This window comes from Primulina tabacum, chromosome 14, assembly GCF_025594145.1.
Source record: "Primulina tabacum isolate GXHZ01 chromosome 14, ASM2559414v2, whole genome shotgun sequence".
In the NCBI taxonomy this organism is placed as follows: domain Eukaryota; kingdom Viridiplantae; phylum Streptophyta; class Magnoliopsida; order Lamiales; family Gesneriaceae; genus Primulina; species Primulina tabacum.
This window is the reverse complement of record NC_134563.1, coordinates 31741022-31766941: the sequence shown is the minus strand read 5'-3', so window position 1 is coordinate 31766941 and position 25920 is coordinate 31741022. Positions and strand designations below refer to the sequence as shown.

The following is a 25920-nucleotide window of genomic DNA, read 5'->3' as shown; positions in this document are numbered from 1 at the left end:
CTAACAATCATTGAACATTAACAGAATGTCGGGTTTCGGAGCACTACTAGAATATGTCAGAAAGGATGATGAAATGGCAACAATGACATCTACATTTAGAAACAGACACATTTTGAAAAAATTACCATTGTAGATTAAACAATAAATAGATCAATTGAACAAGCTCTGAAGATTACACAGTTACACCATCTATATTTGGAATGTCAAAAACAAATTTATCTTCTCTAAAGAAACTTTCCTTGAGCCAAACTGAAATAGTCAACACACGCTTATAAATCATTATCTGCTCATTTTGAGAAACAAATTTGTGTTTAAAATTTCTATCTGAAATTTGTGTAACTGAGATTCAGAAATCGTATTACTCAAAATGTTTAAATTGATACTAAAAATTTCAGTTAAATAATGTTAATTCATATCCAATAAGTGATTTCAAATTATTTGTAATTACCGAAGTCGTTTAATGCAAACATTTTGTTAGCAATAAAGAGTAATGTAAGAGTTTTGAAATCTTTGAACATGCAAAAACAACTTTTGCTTATTTACTTTTGACTCTACTTGCCTTTCTACTGTTCATCAAACCCCAACATTTATTCAACCTATTTCAGTAAGCATATTTCTACATAATTCATACTGATTGACTTATTGAGAACTCAACTAACAGGAACAAAATTCCAATATTCACCCCGTCTAAATTAATTTCGATCTAACATATACATTACCCGCTTTTGTGATATTTTTAAGTCAAAAGATGTTCGTTTTCCTTGGCAATGAATACATCCCCATTTTTTGAATATCTAAAATATACTGAAACCCAAGTATAATATGTAGGCAACAAATAGACAATGCACACACGGGCGGAAGTTACTAAAAAAAAACTACAACAATTCACGTGCATAAAGGCCTCAAGGGGCAAAACTGGCCTCTCTACATGCAAGCTGTACAACTAACTACTTCCCTTCAATCTTGCAAATCACTTTGTCCCGGATGATACCTCTGGTAATTTGCTTGAAACCTCGGGCCCGGCAACCGGAGCTCCAGAAGAATGGCTTAGTTCTGCAGGCTGCTCAGTTGTATCGGTCATCAAGGATTGCAAATGTGCTGGGACATTAGCTGGGAGTGACGGCCTCGCTGCCTGAGCTTGCTGGTTAGGCCGAAGAATGTACTGGTTTAAAGCATCAGTGTAAGCCTGACCTGATAAGGCTCCACGCATACGGCCTGCCGGGCGCCAATTCTGCTCTGCTAAATCAATGGCAGCAGTGGTCTGACCTTGAGAAGATGTAATTTCTGGATTACTTACCTGGTCTCTTGATGGCATCCTATGACTATTCGGAATCATGTATGAGGGTGTTGTTCTAGATGCCTCGACAGGCCTAGCCATCAGTCCACTTGCGGGCACAGATAACGACATACCAACTTGTTGACTAGTGACTGCCCCTGTCGGGAGATTGGTTTGGTCCCGTGAAACTCCAACTTGGCTTTGAGGCCTAGAGAAGTTCGCAGGTGACTGAGCAGATGATGGCATCCTCGGGCCACCAAGGTGAGGTGGGGTAGAACTACGACGTTCATTTAAAGCACTAAAAGAATTCCTGCCTTGATCTGGAACACTTGGTTGAGATGATTGAATGGAAGGAAATGAGTTATTTTGCTGCCCACAATTCCAAAGAAGAGTTTGAGAAGGGTATAGATGTTACAGAATAAGTGTATTTGTGGGTGTACGAGCCTTCATACTGTGTTAGAAGCATAAAGAACACAGATCCCATTTTGAGCCCATTTTGAGTTGAAAAATCTCCCATAGATTTTTTTAATAATAAAAACAATCTGAACTATCAGGAAATCTATAAGGAAATCACTTGGCTACATTGCAAAATACTGCTAAATCAGGTAAAGAGCACAAGTTTACCTGCATACCCATGTACTGATGCAATGGAGATGATGACCTCTGTGAAGCATAAAATGGATTCATATGAACTGAGTTGGGAATCATTTGGGCCCGTGGTGAGGCTTGAGAAGTTGCTGATGAACTATTCTGGGTAAATGTGCTCCCATTATTTCTTGGCCGTTTTCGAAGGACAGAATATAATGTCTGCGCAGGAAGGGCCTGAACCGCTGTTGCTGTTCGGGTAACATTCCTGGTTAGAGACGGGAACCTTACATACTCGTTAGTGACAGATGAATTTCCAAATTGGTGCTGCTGAAATGGTGGAGTAGTTGATAAAGAAGTTTCACTTTGTGGCACGGAGGATGTAACAAGTGAATTGCCATAGACAGCCTCAAGTTCTTGATTTGGAGTATTTGGACCAACTGGATGGATTAAAACAGGAGTCTGCACAATTTTGTTTGAAGCGGTGGCAGAAATACCATCAACAGGTGCGTTTGATAGTGATGACACCTGTCCAAAGTCTGGCAGAACGAATCCAGACCAGAAGTCATCATCAAGACATGCATTACTTTGGTTAGCATCATTTGTTGGGGTAAGTATCCCGTCTTGAATTTCATCATCAGAAATAGTACATATTGCATCATCAATGGCAGTCAGATCAAGAACATCTACAGGAGCTTTCGACAATGGAACAAATTCAAATAGTGTATGCTCATCCTGCGCATTATCGGAGATCTTGGCCACTGATTTCTGTAAAGAGTCATCTGTTCCCGCCGCAACATTCCAAGATCCATCTGAGGCAAAAATTACCTCGGTATCATTTGTCCCAACCTCTTCCAGGATCTGAAAAAGCTCCAAACATATAAACCTAATAATAAAACTATTCAAGAATACAACAAAAATGCAGAGAATATACTTGCCTTGACCATCTTACTGTCAATGCGTAAATCAGTGAAGCAAACATGTTGATTACAACGAGGGCAGCGCCAGAATGGTGCTCTTGAATTTATGCTCACATAGTTGTCAAAATCAAAACACTGGCGCAAAATGAAAACGCAAGACTTCAAACTTACTAAGAATGTTAAATCAAACTTACTAAGAATGTTTAAAAAAAATGAGAAGCAAGGCTATGAAATCCGACAGAAAATACGAGTGAAGATTTCGAAAACTTAGATTTTCTTAGCTCAACAGAACTATGGTTTCACCTCCCCACGTTATTAATCTTAGATTTATCATTGCATCAAACGACCACCAGTTGCACACATTTTAAAAGTTACAAATCAATTATAACAAACACATCAAACAACCACTAGTTGCATACATACACAGGTCTTAAAAGTATAAATCAATTGTAACAATCATCACAAAAATCAACAAATCAGAAGTTGTAAATGGTACAGCATATCAGATAGAGGGGTCAAAGTAGAAACTAGACCAATACTGTAATGGTCTGATAACTTCATAAAAGAAACTCAGTATCCGCGGGTCAAAATGGGATTAGAGTGGAGAAATTATGCTTGTATATTAAACTATCACACAACTTTAAAAATAAAAGGTATGGTCTTTGTAATGACATTTGTCAGTAAGTGCAACTTCTTTCAACTAACTTTGTGATCACATTTGACAGTCAAGTGCAACTTCTTTCAACTAACCATGTGATACCTAAAATTACCTGAATATGTTTGCATGAATATCCTTTGACAGGAATTTTAATTCGCTTGAAGCTGTTCAAGATTAAAAGGGATGTAAGAAATCTGCAGTAAAAAAGAGTGCAGCTACTTGAATGGAGTTGGTAAAAAGGCCACCTAAAACCTGAAGGAAAATGTGAAAACAAGAAAGACGAAGGTAGTTTTTAGAGTTGAAGTCAAAATCCAAATTCCAGAACTGATGAGCAACACAGATCAAAACTGTAGATGATACATCTCATAATGTTATCAATGATTGGTGGTGTTGTGACCAGATATCACATTGTATCTTTTGCTTTGTCGCGATGAATAAATACTAACAAAAGAATGAGGTGCCCTGTAAAATTGTTAAGTTCCATGTAAATGGTGCATAAATGAATGTTAAAGAACATTATTGAGTTGAGCAACGAAAATCAAGGTTTACCTAATAGGACAATTAAGCGATATCCTTGATGGCCCTTCAATTATTTCAGAATCTACACAGAGAAAATTAAAGTTTGCAAAATAACATGAGCAGTTAAAGAGCACAGGCATTCCACTAAGGAACATATGTTATCATGCATGTTATTCTAAAATGAATGCTATTCAGACTAAAAAGTAGCAAAACAATGGCCAACTTGACACCAATAATAAGTTCCAGAAATTTTACTAATGGTACCTGAATCCACAGCTGTGAGAGCATGCTGCTCATAATCTTGAAGGGCACTACTCTCAAGGTTTGGCATCTCACTCATGAAAGCAAGTGCAATAGTATAATTCCCTTCACAAATGTCGACGTTGGGTGTAAACACCTTTACATATTGAACTCAAAAAAAAATTTGCAGACATACAACCTGAGGCTTATACCATTAAATTCACCCACAGCCTGAAGAAGATTCGACCCGTATTTCAGCATTTGTGTCACATCTGTCGGGATTTGAGGTCCTGTATCCTGGTTGAGAGAAAAAATACAAGTATTTCTCAATACAATTAGCTTAAATATAAAAGTTTGTCCAAAGTTAATTTAAACAACCATGGAAATAGTAGTCCTCTTCTCCACTCCCTTCCCATTCACGAGAAAGCTGCAGACATAAATATAGAAAATGCTAAATTATTTCATTTTGAAGAAAGAAACATCTCTAATTATGCTCAAAATGAAAATATTGACGAAGTAGCAAAAGAATAAATTACTTGACTTTGGAGGGGGTAGTGAGGCAGGAAGATGTCATTATATTATCTGCTTGGGCCACAAATAACATCTGTAGATGAAATGAATTATCATCCAGAAAAAATTAAAGATATCTCTGAAACTTTATTCATGATTTAAAGAATAACATAATACAGTAAAAAGAAACATCTCGCTTCAACTAGTTGTGCTCTACACTTATGAACGGATACTCTCTGTCCACAAGATGTCCTAGAACAAGCACCAAGAACAAGATAAAGGACTTCAAAACACATATTCACCCTGTATTTTATTATTGTGCTGAGGCTTAAGCTGTGTACTTCAGTATATAAGTGGATTATAATGTACTGCTAATAAATTACAATTGGTCAAATCAGTAAATCAGAGAACCCTATTGTAGCTTCAATTATTCAAGCAAATGAGATTACCATTCCACAGCTTTAAGATGGTAACTAAAATAAGGTCCGGGTCCAGCGCATCAAGTTAAATTAATAAATGACTATAACAAGGTGGGTTCTATTTCGGGTGAACATACCCCAAAGAGAGTCACTTGTAAGCTCAAAGCAGGTTCTTTCTATTGCTTCCAATTACAATGGAACATCTACCTTCGAGAAGATCTTTTGATATATAATTAAAGGCTATTCATGATATGCAAACATAATCTTGAGAAGCAAATTTGTTGATGCTCAGTAAAACAGGTAGTGTGAATAACAATAGGAATAAAGCTCGTATCAAAGTATCAGGTCTTAAAGAGCTCAGCTAGATATTCTAAGTTCCATTTTTCATTAATGTCAGCATTTGTGGACAGGATGGGTCTTCAAACTATGGAAGCAAATTGAGGAGGGGTTGCAGCTCTACAGAGATACAAAATATATTTATTTGTCCAACCATGCCACCCCCGGCCCCCAAATTAGCATATCGTTATATAGAGGTCTTATATATGAAATATGCAGAGTAAGCACTATCCCGCTAAAAAGTTCACAAGATCCCAAAACCAAAAGATAAAATAATCTCAAATATAACATCTATTATTTTTGTGAATTCACTAATTCAGAGTTGCACGAGGTGCTGTTTTATGTCACCAAAAACAAGATGGCGACTTTTTTAAGAGAAACCCAAGACAGAACCAATAGCATGATCATACAGATTATTTAAGTAGATAATTGTAATATCGATGCGCACTAATAAATGGTAAAACAATTAAAAGTTAAAGAAAAACAAAAGTAGATGCGGAAATAATTTCATCAATACTAGGTGCACGGAGGAAAAGAGACTCCAATAATGATGCAAACCAGCAAAATTGTTAAACAATTAAAAGTTATAACAAAAACAAAAGAAGACACAGAAAGAATTTTATCTATAATAGGTAATTTTATCTATAATAGGTGCAAGAAAGGAATAAACACTATTTGTGTCCCATAATTCAACGCTATAGGAAGATACCCTTAGGTATATTATACTCTTCACTCTTCGTCATGCATTGGAGGAAACCCTTACCTTTGGTCGCTTTACTTTCCAATACACATCATTCCAAAAAACCCAGGGTCGAAAGGAAAAAAAGTATTTTATGGTCCAGTATAAGGTAAAGTCATAAGTCACCAGCCATTAGTGCCTCGTGAAAGCTCCCACCACAAAAGATTTAATTAATCCATCCCTAAGAAAGTATTCCGACAAAAATGAACAACATACGCTGTAGTTAAGGTTGAAGGGAAAAACAATCAGTTTTGTAGTGATCCATTTCTACAACCCACAGCAAAAGTAATGTTTGCACCAAATAAAGAAGCTAAAAGACAGTGTTAACGCTAAATGCTCTTGAGTTTATACACAATATTATAATTGATGTAGAACAAATACAATTCATAGCATCCCCTAAACTAGAACATGTTGTTAAAGACCACCTGGTTAAGAATTCAGCTTTATTTTGCCATTACATGCTCAGAAGCATCTGAATCACATTATGAAGGACAAAAGGAAAGCATTTATTACGGTTGCATTGGATCTTAAATTTCATTGGACAAAAAGGAGAGCATTTCTGAGGGTGTCAAAAATGAACCCGACCGACCTGAAAAAAATCAGGTTAGAATTGGGAGCTTCTGAAGATTCTGACTGAGACCTCGTTTCCGTAGTATAAAAGTTCTCACAGGGAGTTTTCGGGTTCGGGTCAATTTAGGATGGACCCGAAATCTGACCCAAAAAAATAATCAGATTGGGATCAACTATGACTTGAATTTTTTAAAATTTTTATAAAGAATTAAAAAATATTAGTTACATATTTATATATTGTATCTTTGAATTTTTTTATTGTAATATATGTATCGATATCATAAATTTTCATCATTTAATATTCTTTTGTTAACAATTGTTAGTTTTTGTAGTAAGTTTACTTTAAATTTTTTACAAGTAGACTTTCAAATTAATGAATTTGTTCATAAATGAGGATGCTTGATCAAATATTTATTTTGTAAAATATTGATTTTTTAAACAATTTATTGAGTTTTTTTTGAAGATTGAACTTTTTTTTATTGTTATTGACCTCATAAATTATAATCATGTAATATAATATTTATTTTGTGAAGTATTTGAATTTTCTAAACAATTGTTTCTTGTATGGAGTAATTAATAGTTTATACTTAAATCCGAAACATAATTATCATATATTTAGGAGATATTTTATTATTATATATTTAAACTAAAATATTTAGTATGTGTTTTAAATTTTATTTAATTATTTTGTTAAATAATAGAATAATAATGTTGCATAATAAAAAATCATATATCTAAAAAAATATTTTCAAAAAAATTTAATAATATCGGGATGGTCAGGTAGGTCGGGTTTGTTCGGGCTCGGGTTAATAGTTTTCGGGTTTGTTCGGGTTTGGGTTGAGAATTTTTTTTAAATACTCGTGCTTCAACCCGACCCGAAACCACCAGAATTGACCGACACCCCCTGCATTTTCTTTGTTTTGTTATAAGAGAAAACATGAAGGATGTTCAAATATGTTTTCATGTACATCTTTACTAATTTACTCTCATTCATTTCTTGACATTTTATTTAATTAAGCTTAAAACAGGATAAATTGACTTCGATTTTCCTTTCCACTTTCCACCACAAAATCTTGAACCAAAAGTAGCATAAACCATAAGATCTTGCATCTGTCGGACCAAAGAAAAAACAGACTATAATATACATGTATGATTCCATATAATCAAAGGTTATAAGATAAGCAGTACAAGGGTTAAGGAACAATGTGTACAAGATGACAGTTATTTAGTATTTTTTTCTTTCTACTTTATTCAATTGTTTTTATCTATGGTGTCACATGTGACCATTACCAATTACCCGTACAATTTCATCATAATTGTCTAGAAAAACGTGAAGGCAACTGAAAACTCTGTTTGAACTAGTTGCCAACTATTGCTAGAGAAACACCATTTGCAACTTATATTTGAAAATCAACTTTAGCCCAAAAAAAAAAGAAAAAAAAAATGAAATCAACTCACATGTTTTAGTGATTTTTTTTTCTTCCCATAGATCATATACTAGCGATCAAACAGTCAAGCTAATTTACAAGAAACATCAGGTAATGTGATTCAGCAAAATTACAGAAACAATACACTTTGTCTAGTTGTCGCACAATCACAGAATTGTTCCTGAATATAAAATATTGCACTTGAGAGCTTTGCATGCTTACTATTTTTTGGCCCGGAGAAGGATTTAAAGTTTTTGGTATCTGGAAGCCACTCACATAAGCATTGAACCCAGGCTACAAAGCAAACACAAAGTGCACTAATGATATCAGCAGTTAAAATGATATGAGGCCAAAGCATGCGGAAGGAAGGCAAAATAACCACCTTGACTTCAAGGAAAACTAATTTATGACCCATCCTCATTCTCGGGTAGAACCTGTGGACACACATACACCCAATTCTTTCAGTTGCAGGTTGAATGGCAAAAAACCCTTGACAAGACACATAAATCGTAGTTTACAAAAATTAAAGAAAGAAAATAGAAAGCCAAGTATGCAAATGGAAGTAACAAAGTAACCACAACATGTTCAGAAATATTAGAGGTTCAATACAAGATATAAATATCATGAACACAATGAATCAGATGCTTTGGCACATATACAATTTCACATAAAACTGTGGAGTACTTATTCTCTCTTGTAACTGGACATGGTTACAAGACTTAATACCACAATCACCTTGCCAACTGAGTTGCAGTAATTATATCAAAATATGTCAAGCTCAACAATATAGATTATTGACAGTTGAATCAAAGGATTAATAGCATGTTAACATAGCCCAATGGAGCTACGGAGGACATAAGGCAAAGAATTTGAACCATCCCACTCCAGCAGAAAAAAAGTGATTATGCTATCTTAATGTCAATCCCTCAGTAAAAGAATTTGTCAAGATGCATTGCTTGCACACCGCACTTTTACTCATCACTATAAGTCTTGGAGAAGCAAATAATGTGTGCGCGCTTATACCCAGAGACCTAAATTCCAGTTAAGTCGGAAATTTAACAACAGGCGTGCAATTGTTTCTGACAAGTTGGAACCACAGTGTCACTTCTTAAAAGATTAGACACGAATATTTTACCTTGACATAATTGTGGAGGTAACAGAAAGAGAGCAGGTAGCCTTGTCGCCAAAATTTGATGAGCCACAGAAATTACTTGCCATCTAAAAGTGAAGAAATAAATTTTAACATGAATCCAACCAACAGGAAAAATTGTTGTGTATAAAATAATACTCAATTGTTGATCAACCTCCTTCACCAGGTTAATTAGTTCATCAGAATCTTTATTTGAAAACCACCCACATTCACAAGCATTCTGCCAGCCAAATAATGAAGTGTCTGTCAGAATTGGAAAATGAAGAATAAAGTTGTTTTCTAGGTGATTTTTATCCAACACTCCTTCATGTGAACATAGGATTCAAAACGGGAAAATGAGATATCTTACTACAAAGATACTATGCGAGAAGTAGGAAAGCTGAATTATTTCATATTTCATAATGCAATGTACTTCAGGGGTTAATAATCACTCCAGAAAAAGGCTTCTTTAAGCAGGGTGCACTCGGGCATGAAAATTTCATTTCCACTGTCTTACGAGTGAAGGATGATGTTTGGCAGTGCATGGAGTGGTCCAAATACTTTATACATAAATATAGAACTCCTCGCACTTTCAAATGAATGGGGTCCATAAAAAGATCACTTCAAAGTTCAAACACTAATAAAAATGAAGCACAACACAATCACACCAAATATTGTCTGATAACTAACCTTAACAGAAATCATCAAAACCATTATAGCTGACTGCAGGAGGGCATTGTTCTTAAACCGGCACACCTAAACAGATGATCAACGAAGAAAAATGATAAAATCCTTATATCATCATATCAAGGAAATAAAAAGAATGGCATCAAAAGTTCATAACCAATAAAGCATGAGTTCATGAAAGTGTAAGACAGAACTCTGGTGTTCGAGACAACATGCACTCATACATATAAACAATGCAAGTAACAAGAAGATAAGAGACATTCAGGCTAATGAACCAAATAAAACAAAGCCAGGACTAACTAGTTTACTTGGGACTTAGGAGAAAAAGCAATGCAGAACTCAAATTTTACATAATGCTTTGACGAAAAATAACGTAAAATCAGAACTGAGCATGCAAGTTTTATGGAATAGTATTAGAATGCAGCAGTGCAACGTAAATGTCCAAAAGACATGTATGGACTTTATTACAATTTGTAATGGATATTAATAGCCAGAATTTGAAACGAACTATTGATTTTCCTACAGATCATGATGTTGATTTAAATATAATTAATGATTTGTGACCAAAAAAATAAAATTATAGGGTACAAGTATTCTGCCAGTGCAAATCAACTCCTCTGGCAAGACCCAAAGAAACAGCACTTTTATCCAAAGTCACCTGATTTAACAGAGAAGGTAACTCTTGCACTCTGCTTGGAACCTCGTAGTGTAAAACAGCAAAATCAATACCTCTGCAGTTGCCAATGAACAAAAATAACTCAGTAAAACTACTAGTTAAATACGGTACTTTGTTAGTGTTATCTCCTATATACAATTCCAGAGCAAATGTTGTTGATACCACTTTCATTGGCTCAAAGACTCAAACTTTTAATAAAAGTGGGTTTTTAACAATATTATAAAAGAAAGTACTCAATTTGAACCCCAGGCACTCCCTCATTTATTTCAACACATGAGTCTTTGGAGTTGCTCATGTGTCAGGATAACACGTGCAGAAAATCGAATTAAACTTCAACTCTCTATGACTGCTGTGTGTCCCAGAGTGATTGCACAACAAAATGCAGAGCACTTATAATGTTTAAGGAGCTCTTCAATCTAATAGGCAATTCTTTTGGGTGTTGTGTTCTTCTCTTGAAATCATGAGCCTATAACATTGGTTCCTTGGTTGAGAGTCGACGATGTGAAAGGAGATTCTTGGGAATGGACAACACTGGGTCAGTATTGGTAAAGTGGTTCGTGTTTACCTTATAGATTGAGTTAAGATATTAATTCAAATACTGGTAAATGAATTATCAACACGAAAAGAAAACGTCGTATTGTGTATAATTTTGTGTCGTTTTCATACATTATCTGGCTTATGTGCGTTCGATTTTCACAGTTATCCGTAGTGTTTTAAATTGTTTTGTAGTGTTGACCGAAGCTTGGAAAAGCAAATAAAATATGCCGAAAAATCAACAAAAGGATGCCACATAAGCAAAGCCCTAGGGAAGTTCCCTAAAAAAACCAAAAAAGGAATGGTCAAAATCAAGTCAAAGGCCAAGAAAGAACCCACGTGGCCGGGCCCTAATGCTTGGTCTTTTCTTGAATTTTATTTCATAAATTGATGCATTGATTTATTTCCTTGTTTAGTATTTATGGGGTAAATTTCTTTCGAAAGAGGCCACGACAGATCCAAAGCCAGACTATGTTTGATATTTGATTTTAATTTCAACGAAATTATTTTTTTCAGATTTTAATTATTAATTGATATTAGTTTATTATTGCCTGTGAATAATGTGCTCTATTGTTTACATAGTTATTGTTTGTTCACAAACCAAAAGGCGAGGGATTAAAATTAGCTTCGTAATATTGATCAACATATGGTTAAACTTTGACTCCATAGTTGAATCAATTCCATACTGGTTACTAGAAACATCATTCGGTGAAAACTAGGATTCCAAAAAATTTAAAGTGTTTTTATTTAATTAAATTTAAATAAAAATATAAAAACAGCTGAATAAAAATGGGCAAATTAATTCTATAAACATGTTGATAAATGTTTAAGGGGATTTCATCGGGTACGAGTTTCAATGATTAAATTGAATTATAAAATGTGTCACATAGTTGCCAAACTCCGACCAGAAACCTCGTCACCGTTCAGCTTATATCTCTTCCGTCCACCGGCAACTTTCTTTCTTCACAGGCAGTTGGCCGTCGGGGGTTTTTTCTCTTCTGAATCAGACCTTTAAATTCTTCCGCTTGCATTACTATAATTGTTTCATATCGTCGGAGTTTCTATCTGTTGCTGGACTTTTACTTTTCTTGGAAACCAAATGACTGTCCCAAGTAGGGTGTTTTACCAGCAGCGGAGATTGCATCAAGTATCAGCTCACAAGCGACGGGAGGAAGAAATTAAGATTGAACAAAAGTTGTTCTTGATAAGATGGGGTCTTGGGGAGAATTGATTTGCTTGACAGAGCGGACCAGGAACGCATGTTATGTGCTTGAAGCAGGGATTGGGTAGAGCACAACGGATCTACTCAATACAACGAGATTTTATAAATAACCCATTCGTGCTTGGCTTTAATAGTTTCAGGCGCATTAATGCGGTGTTCTCAATTCAAAGATTTACCAACAAGCGAGGTAGCTATTTGGAGGTGACTAAATTCTCTCAGCAAGGCAGTAAACAACTCATCGTTTTGCCAAGTGGTTACAAATTGTGGGGCTGGAAAAGGTTAGCAAACATTAAATCTAATTTTCTGAGAGGAAAGAAGCAGATTTTGAATCAACAGGGTATAGAATGAGGGAGAGTTAATATTGTATCTCAGAAACAAACATCGAGGTTGCAATAGACGGGGAAGAAGGAAGTGAAGGATTGCTGCAATATATGTAAGGACAAGGATTGGAATGAAGCGATCATTATCACCGTGGGAGTTAGTTCGGATTGTCCTTGCTCAATCTGTCAAGATGAGGACTCTTTTTCCATTCCAAGCGAACAAGGCAGTGTGGTGGTCTGTCAAGATGAGGGCTCTTTTTCCATTCCAAGCGAACAAGGCAGTGTGGTGGCTGATCAATCCAGAAGAGTCTACGTACTACCCTTAACTTGAGGAGAGGTTTTTTTGACAAAAAGGTCACATTGCCTTTCGAGATATGGAATCCAGAAATTAATAGGAAGGAGATGGTGTATGAATGCTGTAACAGTTGGGCCAGGATTTTTGTACTTCCTTGGACGCATGGTCGACTGATACTTTCAAGAATATCGGGGATCTTTGTGGTGGTTTGTTGGAAATTAGTAATGACACTACATGGCTTAGGGATCTATCGGCAGCTAAGATTAAAGTGAGAGGCATTCAAGGTGAATTAATTAACAGTGTGTTGCAAATTCCATTGAAAGATGGCTTGATAGAGATCGGATTAGTTGTTAATACCATTGACATTGCAGCTTACGAGAATTATGAACGTCAATCTTATGCCCAGGTGGTGGTCAATAGGACGAGGATGATGGCAGGTGGGGGAATTCGAATATTCGAAGAAGAGAATGTGTTTGGGTGGGCTCCAGCAATGGTACAAATAGAGCAGACATGGACTTCGGGGAAGATCAAGATCACAGAAAAGATCAAGAAGAGAGAGATAAATCAAATGGGAATGGAATTTGTGCGTAGGAGGTGATGGCTAAACAAAGCAGTGAAAAGTCTAAAGCAGTAGAGAATGGTTCAGCAAGATAGTCCTTTATGTCGTCACCACTGCTAGGAAGAAAAGAAATAAAGATTTTAAAAAGGATAGTTTTAAATGATGTCAGCGATTTCAAAAGATTATTGATTCAAACTATGAAGAAGCAAGAAAATGAGGGGGCAGACGGATTCAGTGTAGAGAACCGGTCAATGAATTTTGGGTGCACTTTCAAGAAGACATATTGCAGAAGGAAATACATCGAAAAAATTGATAAGGTCGGGTCATCGGATGTTTTTTCCGCAAAGAATGGCCACATGAATTGGGAGGAACATTGATGAGGGGTGATGGTTTGGGTGATTGGGAAGACATAAATTTTAAAAATTCAGAAGATGTTTGCTCTGTAGAAGGATATGAGTCTCTTGTTTCAGATAGCCCTACATCATTTCAATCAGAAACTTCGGCACATCTTGAGGAGGTCGTGGAGGATATTAAGGGGTTGTTTGAATCTTCACAAGTTAATTCGCATAATTACAGGCCACGTCAACAAGAATATACGAATCCGATTGTAGGAAAGGTACTTTCTTGTTTCCAGTCTTCAATTCTAAAACATTCCATCAACCTTAATTCTATCTTTCGGCTTTTAGGTGGGGGAGGGCAACCGGGGTTGGGTGATGAGCTGGGTAAGGAGGAAGAGACTTTCAGAAGGGCAAAGCTAGCGAGCGAGCACGCATCAGGATGAGGTAAAGGAGTCGGGGTGAAATCGATAGAAGTGGGCGCGGAAGGGGAGAGTTGGTCAAGAGCTAAGAAAAAAAATAATTAAATTAAATAATTTGAAGTGTGGGATTAATTATGAGTAAGGACAATCTCATAGGGACTCTCTAGGTGATTTTATGAAAATTTGCTCTTGGAACATTAAAGGAGAGCAGCCAGACGACAGGGGTTAATTCGTACATTTGCCGGACTTAATGGTGTTATTAGAAGTCAAAAGAGAGTCGGTGGATAGACGTTTCGTTGCAACCATGTGGAAAACAAGATTTATCGAATGGGTTTTTTTACCGGCGGTAGGAAGATCAGGAGGCGTATTGCTGATGTGGGATCCGAGACTGGTCAAGGTTAAGGAGAATTTAGTTGGAGAGTTCTCGGTTTCGATTGAAATTGAAATGAATGGTGACATCAGATGGTGGTTTTCAACAGTGTATGGTCCATGTAAGCCAAGAAAAAGAGTATTATTTTGGGATGAATTGACGGACTAAGAGCAATTTGCGGTGATAGATGGTGTGTGGGAAGGGAATTCAATGTCGTGAGATCCTTGAGTGAAAAATTGAATAGCTCATCCATAACCACAAGCATGTTGTGTTTCGATAATTTGATTAATGAACTGGAACTGCATAAACCACCTTTACGGATGTTAAATACACTTGGAATAACTTCTAGGATACACCGATCTGTTGCAGATTAGATTGATTTTTGTTCGTAGGGGGTTGGAAGGATATTTTCCCGATCTTTAGACATACAGTACTTCCAAGAATTACCTCTGACCAATTTCCAGTTGTGCTCGATACTTCAAAGATTAAATGGGGCCGGTCTCCTTTCATATTCGAGAATGCATGGCTGAACCACAAAAACTTCAAATATTCACTAGCTTCTTGGTGAACCATTTCTGAGGGAAGGGTGGAAAGGTACAAATTCATGAGGAAACTCGAAAGAATTAAAAGTGGTGTAAATAAATGGAATAAAGAGGTTTTTAGGGATGTGAATGTGAGACTCGCGGAATTAGAAACAAAATCAGTAAGTTGGACGAGGGAGAGATGGGGGTAATTGGACAGTGGATTTAATAAAGGAAAGAAAGGGAGTGAAAGGGGATTTGGAAGAGTTGTTGTTTAGAAGGAATCAAATTGAAAGTCAAAAAACAAAAGTGAACTGGCTGAGGGATGGGGATCAAAATTCAAAATTTTTCCATTCACTACTGAATCAGCGAAGGAATAGGTCGTTGATAAAGATGTTTGGGTCAGTGGTTTCGGATGAGAGACAGATTGAAGACTCTGTTTTATATTTTTTCAGTAACCTTTACAGAAAATCTGAAGGAGTGGGGTGGTGGAACACTTAAGGAGTGGATTTGAGTCCTATTGAGAGGGGGTGGGAAAGGATTTGGAGACACTGTTTTCAAAGTTTGAGATCAAAAGAGTAGTGTTTGAGCGTGATGGATCGAAGGCTCCTAGGCCAGATGGTTTTACAATGGCATTTTATCAAAAATGCTTGGATACGATTGATAAGCCCAAATCCTATAGAGATTCAAGGATTTTATTTGTGCTTATCAAGACTTTTTATCCCTAATTATGTGCTTAATTGAATTAAGAATTGTATATTTGAATAAAAGAGGAAAAATGATTAAATTTGGAAGTAAAATAAATTTACAAGACTTTAAAGGAGGAAAATACCAAAAGAAAGAAATAAAATATTCTTATATTTTATTATCTTGATATATTGAAGATTTGGAAGAAAAATCTGTGCATATCTTGACAAAGATGAAGTCTCATCTTTGAAAATAAAATCTACAATCTTATCTACAAGGTTTAAGTTGGAGATGGGCTTAAAAAGAATTGAAGGAGGAGGCCCATTTAGAAGGATAAAAGGGAGGCAGAAGCATACAGAGAGGGGGAGAACCGTAACAGCAGAGGAAGAGAGAGAAAGTGCAGAACAAAAGGCTACAGTGAAGTAGCAACAGCACGGAAGAAGAATTGAAGGGAGGAAGATTGAAGGCAGAAGCAAAAGGAATTTCTCAACACACACCACAAATCACTGAGAATTCCTTTCATTCTTTTTTAATTTTGTTTTATTCATTGAATTTAAATATGGATTTGCACTTTTGTTTTGAATTTAAGGAGTAGACTTTTATAGACTAAGGTCATTATAGAGCCAAGACAAATTATTTTTGATGCTTTGAGTTTGATTCAATTCTATTATTTATTTTTATTCATTGATTGATGTCGTTTACCCATAGTTGTCAAGGCGCTAGGCGACGTCAAGGCGACGAGCCACTGCCTAGCGCCCGAACGCCTAGGCGACAAAAGGCGATCGCCTAGCCACGAGGCGATAATATAGAGAGAATGTATTTTATATTTATGTTCTACTAAAAATCAACTATTAATAAAAATGAACTATATGAAAAACTAAATAAATAAAGCTTCAAGTAACAAAAAACAAAAATATCTCAATATTGTCGATAAATCAACACATTCAAATCTTATGCTAGACAATTTAATTTTTCCAAAACAATCTAGACTCAGATCAATCACTTTCTAATTCAATCATTTCATCCACATCACCATCCTCCACATTTTCATCTGAATAATCATCTTTCAACACATCATCATCAAACTCTCCCTCGTCAGTAGATTCTTCATCTACATCCATTGGTGATTGTAGAGCATGAGTAGTTTGGCTTGTCACCCGACCTCTTCGTCCTCCCCTACCTTTGCCTCTAGAAGTTGAAGCTCCCCTATAAATAGGGTTCGAGGTCCGTTGTTGTCTAGTATGTCTGGTTTCTTCTTCTACTCCAGCAGCCTCTGCTACAACGTTCCATGTCAAAGTATCATCATCATCATCAAAAACAGGTTCCTCTCCAGCTTCCATCATTCCAATCAACCACTCATTATTACAATCATCAATATTCCTCAAAACTATAGGATCTCTTTTATCCTTCTTAGCCGCACGAGCCTTGAGTGTTTGATTGTACTTCACATATACCAAATCTCTTAGTTTCTTGTGATCTAGTCTATTCCTTTTCTTTGAATGTATCTGTGACGCGAATGACGAAACCATCATAAACTATAAATTGAAAAGAAAAGTGAAAGAAGTCATGTAATATCGTAATAGTATTTACTCACATGCTCAAATATGCTCCAATTCCTTTCACAACCCGAAGCACTACATGTGAGGCTAAGAACTTCGATAGCAAATTCTTTCAAATTTGGAGTACCATTGCCAAACATTTTCCACCAATCCGCTGAAAAAAAAATGTATCTCATCATTTTCATTTGATATTTAAGTATTTAAGTATTTAACTATTTAACTTCTTGCAAAAAAAAACACATACCAGGCGCCATTGGTTGGTCTGTATTATTCCTTGCTCTAATGGCAAATTCGTTGCCGAACAATGACTCCGAGTTCTTATATACCGGCAACTCCTCCATAATAATCTTATCCCTCACGTCATGGCTTGGAATCAATCTTTGTATGCATGCAAACAACCCATTTGTGACTTCTGCATCCGTCTCAACTTTCGGATTGTGATAGTAAAAATATGGGTTTAAGTAGTATCCTGCCGCGTGCAAAGGATGATGAAGCTGATTATCCCATCTAGCATCAATAAATTCTAACACTTTTTTACATTTCTCTCTGTTGTTATCAAAGGAGTTGAGAATTGTTTCTTTTGCTCTGTCCATAGCTTCATAGATATAACCCATCGCTGGCCTTGTTTCATTATCGGCAATGCGAAGAACCATCACTAGAGGACACATCACTTTAAGGGTGTATGTCACATTATTCCAAAATGAAGGCTTGAAAACAGTATCATTTGCCTTCTTACCCTTTATATCATTTGACCATTTACTTTCTATCCACTGTGTTGATATGAACATTCTCTTCAAAGCCTTTTGTCGTTTGTGGAGGCTTTGCAAAGTGAGAAATGTAGTAGCAAAACGGGTGACTCCATGTCTTGCCAGCTCTTTGTTTCCAGTAAATTCTCTCATCATGTGCAAAACACCTCCATGATTGTAAATGTAACCAACAAGAGCAATTGCTCTAGAAATAGTCTTCCGAACCACCTCAATTTTGCCAATATCCTCTAGCATCAAATCAATGCAATGAGCAGCACATGGAGTCCAAAACAAATTCGGTCTTTTTGCTTCTAGAAGTTTACCTACAAAAAAAAGAGTACAAAACAAAAAAAAATCAATTTATGTTATATGTAATATAATATCCAAGGAAATAAAATTTCAATACTTCACTTACCAGCTAAAACATAATTGGTGCCATTGTCTGTAATCACTTGCACGACATTTTTCTCTCCCACACGCTCTACAAATCTATCAAGCAACTCATATAACATGGTTCCAGTCTTGACATGGGCGGATGCATCCACAGATTCCAAGAACATTGTTTCTTTGGGTGAATTAACCAAAAAGTTGATCAATGTTCTATGCTTCCTATCAGTCCACCCATCAGACATAATTGAGCAACCATATTTCTCACATTCATCTCTGTTTTCTTTCAACAACTCATTTGTGTAGGTAATTTCTTTCTGTAAAAGTGGTACCCTCAATTCATGATAACTTGGTGGTTTCAAATTTGGCCCGTACTGACCTATGGCTTCAATCATTTCCTTGAAGCTATCTAAATGGGCAGCATTGAAATAAATCGCAGCTTGATACATGAAACGAGCTATCTTTTGAACTGTTCGATCTCTAAGCTCTTTATCACAAGCATCGTTTATGTTTGTTTGCCTCAATTTCCCCCCTTTGGTTTTCTTCTTCGTGATAAAGAGATCCATCGGCCCTTTAACACTGCCACTGCCACTGCCACTTCCAGTTCCAGCCTCGTGTATGGAAGTCAAACTTCTCTTTTTGCTTGGTTGTACATCTTCTGCATCGTCTTCATCTTCATCGATATCAAGAAGGCAAAAATCTTGCTTCATTCCACCGCAAGCTCTCAATGTTTGCTTCTTCTTTTCATTCATATAATTCAGCAGCTCATCACGGACACTTTGAGGACACTCTTTGCATTTTCTGACATTTTTTGAATTCCCAGCAATATGTTGTTTGGCTCGAAAAATTCCTCCATTGGGACGTGAAGCCACAAAACCTACACGTCACACTATTAGTATCATTTGGATTTTTCAAATAACAATGCTTCCAACCGGGGTCTTTCTTATTATCCCCATCTGGTTGTGTGTTTTCTGATTGAGGATGAGAAGCCATACTAGGCTATTTTTTTAAAATAAATGCAAAACAAAAGCCTGAAAGAGAAGAATGAAGAATCTGCCCTGAAAACAGAAGCCTGCGGCTGTGGCAGAGAACAGGTCCAGGAGCTTCAATCTTCAATAGGCAGGGGAGAATGGTGTGCGGCAGAAGCTTCAATCGACAGGGAGAAATGAGAATACGTATCGACATGCAAAGCAAAACTAGGCTTTTTTTTAAAATAAATTACTTGTGGGCTGAAATTAGTTATGGGCTTATTTAGTTGGGCTTTGGGTCATTAAAAAATAAAGGAGAAACCTGCTTATGCGATGCGATCATGGTTCTGAAAAAAAGGCGCAACGACTGGAACGCCTATCGCCCGGAGAAAGGCGGCTTCAAGGCGCTAAAGGCGCTCGCCCACCCATGCACCGTCGCCTGGTTGCCCATAAGGCGCTGAAGCTCCGCCTAGCGCCTGAGGCGCGCGCCTTTGACAACTATGCGTTTACCATGTGTTCTTTTAATCTGGCCAATTAAATTGAATATTTGTCGGTTAATTTAAAACCGGAAGGCGATAGATTAATATTTGCTTCATACATCAATCAACTAATGGTTAAACTGACTAGAAATAGTATTCGGTTTCAGTGTGTGACTTTAGGTTGAAAAACTGAAATTTCACAGCGATTTAATGCGGTTGAATCTAATTAAAATCAATTAGGAATAATTGGACTGTTAGACTTATTAGATTTATTAATTCGAGAAATCCTTTAATAAATAATTTTGGGAATTTCGTAGTGAATTAATTAAATAATTTATTGGATTTGAATTTGACACGTGATTATAAGTTTGTCTCGCTATCGTTGTGCGCCTTAATCGTTTTTAGATAATTTGAATTCTCGTCTAAATTAATAGTTTGGATTATTTTTGCTTTAGTTAATTTATATAAATTGTTTAATTTAATTTCGATTAATTTATCTCATCTCATTTGAATTTGATTAGCCTGAATTAGGAAAAATAATTCATATTCTAGTATTTAAACATCGATCTCTGTGGGTACGATACCTGGACTCATCAATCAATTACTATTACTTGATCTAGTCCGCTTGCTAGATTTATTTCCAACTGAAATCATCGGTCAACGATCAATGTGGATTAAAGGTTGTATATCGTCTGTTTCTTTCTCGGTTTTTATAAATGGTAGATCGAGAGGCAAATTCAAGGGGGTGAGAGGTCTGAGGCAAGAGGATCCACTTTCCACCTTCCTGTTCAATCTAGTTATAGTTGTGCGGGGAAGATTGGTGGATAAGGCGAAGGAAAAGAACGAGGTCCAGAGATTGGAAGTTGGTAAAGAGAAAGTGGAGATATAACATATTCTATTTGCGGACGATACTTTGTTTTTTGTTAAGACTGAAAGTCATTTGCTCAAGTTGTAGATTTTGAACTCATTCTGTCAAATTTCGGGATTAAATGTCAACTTGGAAAAAAATGCATTGTCGGGAATTAAACAGATGTCGATTTGGAAGAGCTAGCCATACAGAGATTGGGTGTAGGAGGGAGGAGTGGCCTATTAAATATTTAGGGGTTCCATCAGGGGGAAATTCTAGGGAAGCGAGATTTTGGGAAGATGTCTTGTTTAAGTTGTCAAAGAAGTGGGCTAGTTGGAAGAAAACATTTTTATCGAGGGGTGGCAGATTAACTTTGATCTCGGCAGTATTGAGTGCCTTTCCAATATATTACGTCTCTTTTTAGAGTACCAAAAGGTGTGGCGGCGGTTATGGAGAAAACAATGACAATTTTTTTATGGGACAGAGCTGATGGAGACTCGCATTGCCATTTGGTCGCATGGTAACAAGTATGATTGCCGAAAGATAGAGGGGACTTGGGGATTGGGAATATCTGTTTGAGTAATAAGGAACTGTTGGGGAAATGGTGGTGGAGATGCTATGTGGAGAAATAGTCGTGGAAAAAGATCATTAAAAGCAAATATGGGATGCAATATAATGGATGGGATGTGGGATTAGCTAGAAATGTTACTTTTAGAATAACTTAGAAATTTATCTCTCGAACTCACCAGGTGTTTCATCTTTTAGTGAGCTCGGTGGTTAAAGGGGGCTATCATTAGATTTTGGGAGGACAAGTTATGGGGAGTTTCTTCGTTTAAAGACCTCTGTCTAGCCTTATTTCAGATTTCTTCGCCACATAATCAGCCCATTAATCGTGTCTAGCCTTATTTCAGATTTCTTCACCACATAATCAGCCCATTAATCGTTTCTTTGACGTTAATGTACTTGGTCTTAATTCATCTTTATCTTGGGATCTACACTTCAAAAGGGATTTGAGGGATGACAAATAGTTTGAATTGAGTTCTTTGTTAGGGTCTTAGATATTGTTAGGTCGGAGGTGGGTACTTCGGATATGAGGGTTTGGGAAGGGGATTCCTCAGAGTTTTTCTCCATTAAATCTTTCTACGAGTCTTTTTTGCCAATCATTAACTTTTCTCTCTTCCCTTGTTTTCAATCTATTTGGAAAGTACCGATTTCACATGAAGTTCAACTATTCTCGTTGACGTTGGCTATGGGAAAATTGCCGACTTGTGATATGTCGCAAAAAAGATGGTCTCGGTGTGCACTTTGTCCGAATTGGTGTTTACTTTGCAGGGAAGAGAGGGAGACTCGAGATTATTTGTTATTACACTGTTCTTATACGGCTGGTATCTGGTCTAAAGCCTCGAACGAGTTGGGTCTTGCATGGGTTACTCCGAGATCAGCGCGTGATACGCTTGTCTTAATTAATGATGGTAATATTGGTAAGAGGAGCGGTACTTTTTGGAGCGTGGTAGTCCATTGCATTTTCTGGTCGATTTGGTTGGAGAGAAACAAAAAGATTTTCCACAATGTAGCGGAGTCGATTGACGAGCGTTGGGATAGCATCAGATTTAGAGCTACAACGTGGACTAGAAATATTTCAGTTTTCAAACATTTATAGATTTCAGACTTGATTAAGGATTGGAGTTTCATTCAATGATGTTGTGATCAAATTGTTTTTTATTTTCTACGAACTTGTGGATATCGTGCCCGTTGTTTTGTAACTTGATCCTTTTTATATTATATATAATATCGTATCTTTTAAATAAAAAAAATTGGCAAATTTTGTTAGTTTAAATTTAAATCAATAATTTCAGTTACTCCTTTAATTTGATTTGTCTATATTAGGTTTTATTAATAATAATCTGTGTACATGTTATTCAATATATGAGGGAACGACTCGAACTCCAACTCAACCTACTGTGTTTGGTAGGCCCAACCAATTTTGCCGGTCAATGAATTAAAACCATTCAAAGTGGATCACCATGTGTGTCGACTTCATGAGAGTTGAACATTGTGCTTGCACTTATGTTTTATGTGTTTTAACTTGGATTTGTGTAGTTCTCAAGCAGTATTATGTGTTTTGGTGTTTGTTTGTGTCTTCTGCAGGAATTTAGGCAACAATCGTTTTGTGATGTAAAAACGCGTGGAATGGGACGAAGATATGGAAGAGAAAGCCTGAAGGAGGAAAGATGAGAATTCAAAAGCAGTAGTGCACCCGCGCTACCTTGCATAGCGCACCCGTGCTAATCTTCACAAAATAATATTTCCGGACAAATTCAATAGTGCACCCACGCTTCTCAGCAATTCAGAAAAAAATAATATTTCCGGACATATTCAGGTGCACAAGGAAATTTAAGCGGCTATGGTTTTAAAAACGACTTTTAACATATTTTTAAGGACCTTTGGACGGGTTTTGAAGGAACGACAGCTGAGAGACTCAAGGAGACATTTTATCGTACTTTCATCCTAGAAAATCCAACAATACAACACACCACACACAACTACACATTCAAGGAGGCTTGGGACACGAATTTTGGATGTGAGAGCGATTGACAAGGGATAGTTGAATCACAAGACGAAAGAAATTCATTTGGGGACGGAGAACAAACTTTAATATGTGATTTTTATTCCCTTTCTTGATTTATAATGATATTTTTGAATACGTCTGTGTAATTATTTCATCATAATCTTATTGGTTGTTTCTAGATATTAACATAACTAGATTTGACTTTCATGTTTGAATATTATTTTTTCTATTATTATTTGTTCTTATAATTTATTTGTTTATTCCTATTTTATTTGCTTTTCAATTTGATGATCACAATTTAGATGTTAACTTTATCCGAAATTTGACACTCGGGAGAGGAGTGTTAAATAGGATCATAGAAAGAGACGACCTAGGATTTTTGTAGAGTTCGAAGGCTTAGATGAACCACATAATTTGATTAAATTACTTTGATGTTTGATTTCTGATAGGAATATCGATATTGACAATTGACATTAAAATGATAATGTTTACTCGGCACTCGAGAGAGCAACAAATAACACTTACTGGTTTTTGGCTATAAATTGGAATAGGTGATATCATCAATTAATATGATTTACATTAATAAAGTCGAGTGAAATCTTGTATCTAGAACCCATATCAGATCTTGTACCCAAAGTCGTCCTTGAAATTCTGAATTATTTAATTATTTTAGTTTATTGAAATTTTAAGTCTTGATTTTCTAACTAAAGTTGAGATTATTTTAATTATATTAGTTAGCGTGAATACAAATTTTCAATCCTCATAACGATTCTCTACTCATCATATACTATATCTTGACATTGTGCCCTTGTGAGCAAAAATCACACAACAGTCACGATAGAAAATTGTAATAAATATATACTTAGCAATATTAGCAATGGACAAATTGATGTCATTGATGTAGAATTACTATGATAAGTAGTTTGTTAGAATATTGGAATAAGGCTATAAAAATAAAAAAATATTGCATTTTGAGACTACTGAGAATTGACAGATTTCTTCCTTTTCCTCAGCTTTTCTCTTAGTCTTATCACTTTGCTCGAGACTTCGGTTTTCTTTCTACACAAAATTCCCTTCTTCTCTTCAATTCTAAGCTAAATTTCTAGAGTTTGAACTAAATCGACGAGTGTTATTACGGCAATTTAAGGTCACATCAGAGTTGAACTAGCCCAACTAGCATTGATTTTCAAGTAAAATGGACTGGATGATTACCTGGACAGGGAAAGGCAAAGATTTAAGAACTCCGTGTCGTTTTCAATGGTGTTGCGGACGTGACCTAGGAGATGATCCATCACCACGGAAATTCGGAACGCGTTCAGTTTCGACGCATCGAGGACAGCGCCACCAACGCCGACCGTATCGGCCATCTTTTCAAACTTTTTCCGTCGTCAGAATTGGAAAACCCCTGTTATTCCACCCCCTACTAAACTGGGCTCGTGATATTTAAGTTTGTGAGGAAAATGACGAGTGTGCAACTGATCAAAATTGAAATTTAGGTTCGGTTTTTTAAAAAAAATCGGACAACTTAGTTTAATCGGTTCGGCTTTAAATGTAAAAAATCATTTAAACCAATTAAATCGACATTTTATATCTATAATTATTATTGTCTTTTTACAAATTTTTTATATTGACCTTTAAACATATCAAAAAAAAATATTGAGCTTTAAACAAAAGTCCGATTTTATTATAATAAGTCATAAACCATTATAATTATTCAACAATTTATTATTTTATTTAATTAAGTGTTTGGATTAAGTTAAATTAGATGAGGAGTTAAAACTAAAAAAAATTCAATATTGGTTATTTCGGTTATCGATTGATTGGCTAACCGAATCGGTAACTGAAATAATCGATATTTTATCGATTCTATTTAATGGTTTTAGTGGCTAAAATCGGTCGGTTTGGTTAGTCGAAAAAAATCGTTTTTTTTTTTCAGTTTCGGTTCGGTCCAATTTCACTTCCTAAGGAAAAATTAACACTGTTTGGAATTTAGGTGAATAAAAAATATTTAAATTTGAAATTGAATTGGAATTGAAATTGAAATTAGATTTTGATTTCATGATTTAGAATTTCATTTTTAAAATGATTTAGAATTTTTTTTTTTGCAAAAAATTTAAAATGTTATTTGATAATTGGATTCGACATTAAAAACTAATTATTTAAGAATTTGTTAAATCAAATATCATATTAAAAAATGTGTGTGAATTTGCTTTACGCGGTTTCATAAATATCATATTTTATTTTGTTTGCAAAAATAATATAAAATTTTTGAGAAAGATATATAAAATTAATATTAAAATCAAATATCATGAAAAATAATTAAGAATTGGTGAAATTTTTTTAATAACTTTGTGTATGATCTTTTTTTAGGTAACTTTAAGGCTCGTTTGGTTTGGATGGATGAGATTG

At 35.8% G+C, this 25920-nt stretch overlaps 2 protein-coding genes across 5 annotated transcripts; both read right to left on the bottom strand.

The window, feature by feature from the left end:
* Positions 1-741: 741 nt before the first annotated feature.
* LOC142525014 (E4 SUMO-protein ligase PIAL2-like) lies at positions 742-24973 on the bottom strand. Of its 4 annotated transcripts, none has more exons than XM_075629179.1 (16): positions 24724-24973; positions 10674-10746; positions 10019-10084; positions 9504-9569; positions 9335-9417; positions 8582-8633; positions 8422-8493; positions 4735-4802; positions 4577-4625; positions 4411-4495; positions 4223-4324; positions 3989-4040; positions 3552-3633; positions 2800-2916; positions 1901-2722; positions 742-1645 (listed from the first exon to the last, which is right to left on the bottom strand). In XM_075629179.1, exons 1-16 carry the CDS (start codon positions 24876-24878, stop codon positions 971-973), a joined length of 2619 nt encoding a protein of 872 aa, XP_075485294.1. In that variant the 5' UTR covers positions 24879-24973; the 3' UTR covers positions 742-970. The 4 variants fall into 4 exon arrangements, with proteins under 4 accessions (XP_075485294.1, XP_075485296.1, XP_075485297.1 ...); XM_075629180.1 differs by having other exon boundaries at positions 743-1645; positions 3552-3603; positions 24724-24972; XM_075629181.1 differs by lacking the exon at positions 2800-2916.
* On the bottom strand, positions 16147-20157 carry LOC142525015 (uncharacterized). The gene is made up of 4 exons (XM_075629183.1): positions 18677-20157; positions 17760-18584; positions 17551-17669; positions 16147-17461 (listed from the first exon to the last, which is right to left on the bottom strand). Exons 1-4 carry the CDS (start codon positions 19398-19400, stop codon positions 16952-16954), a joined length of 2178 nt encoding a protein of 725 aa, XP_075485298.1. The 5' UTR covers positions 19401-20157; the 3' UTR covers positions 16147-16951.
* Positions 24974-25920: the final 947 nt, after the last annotated feature.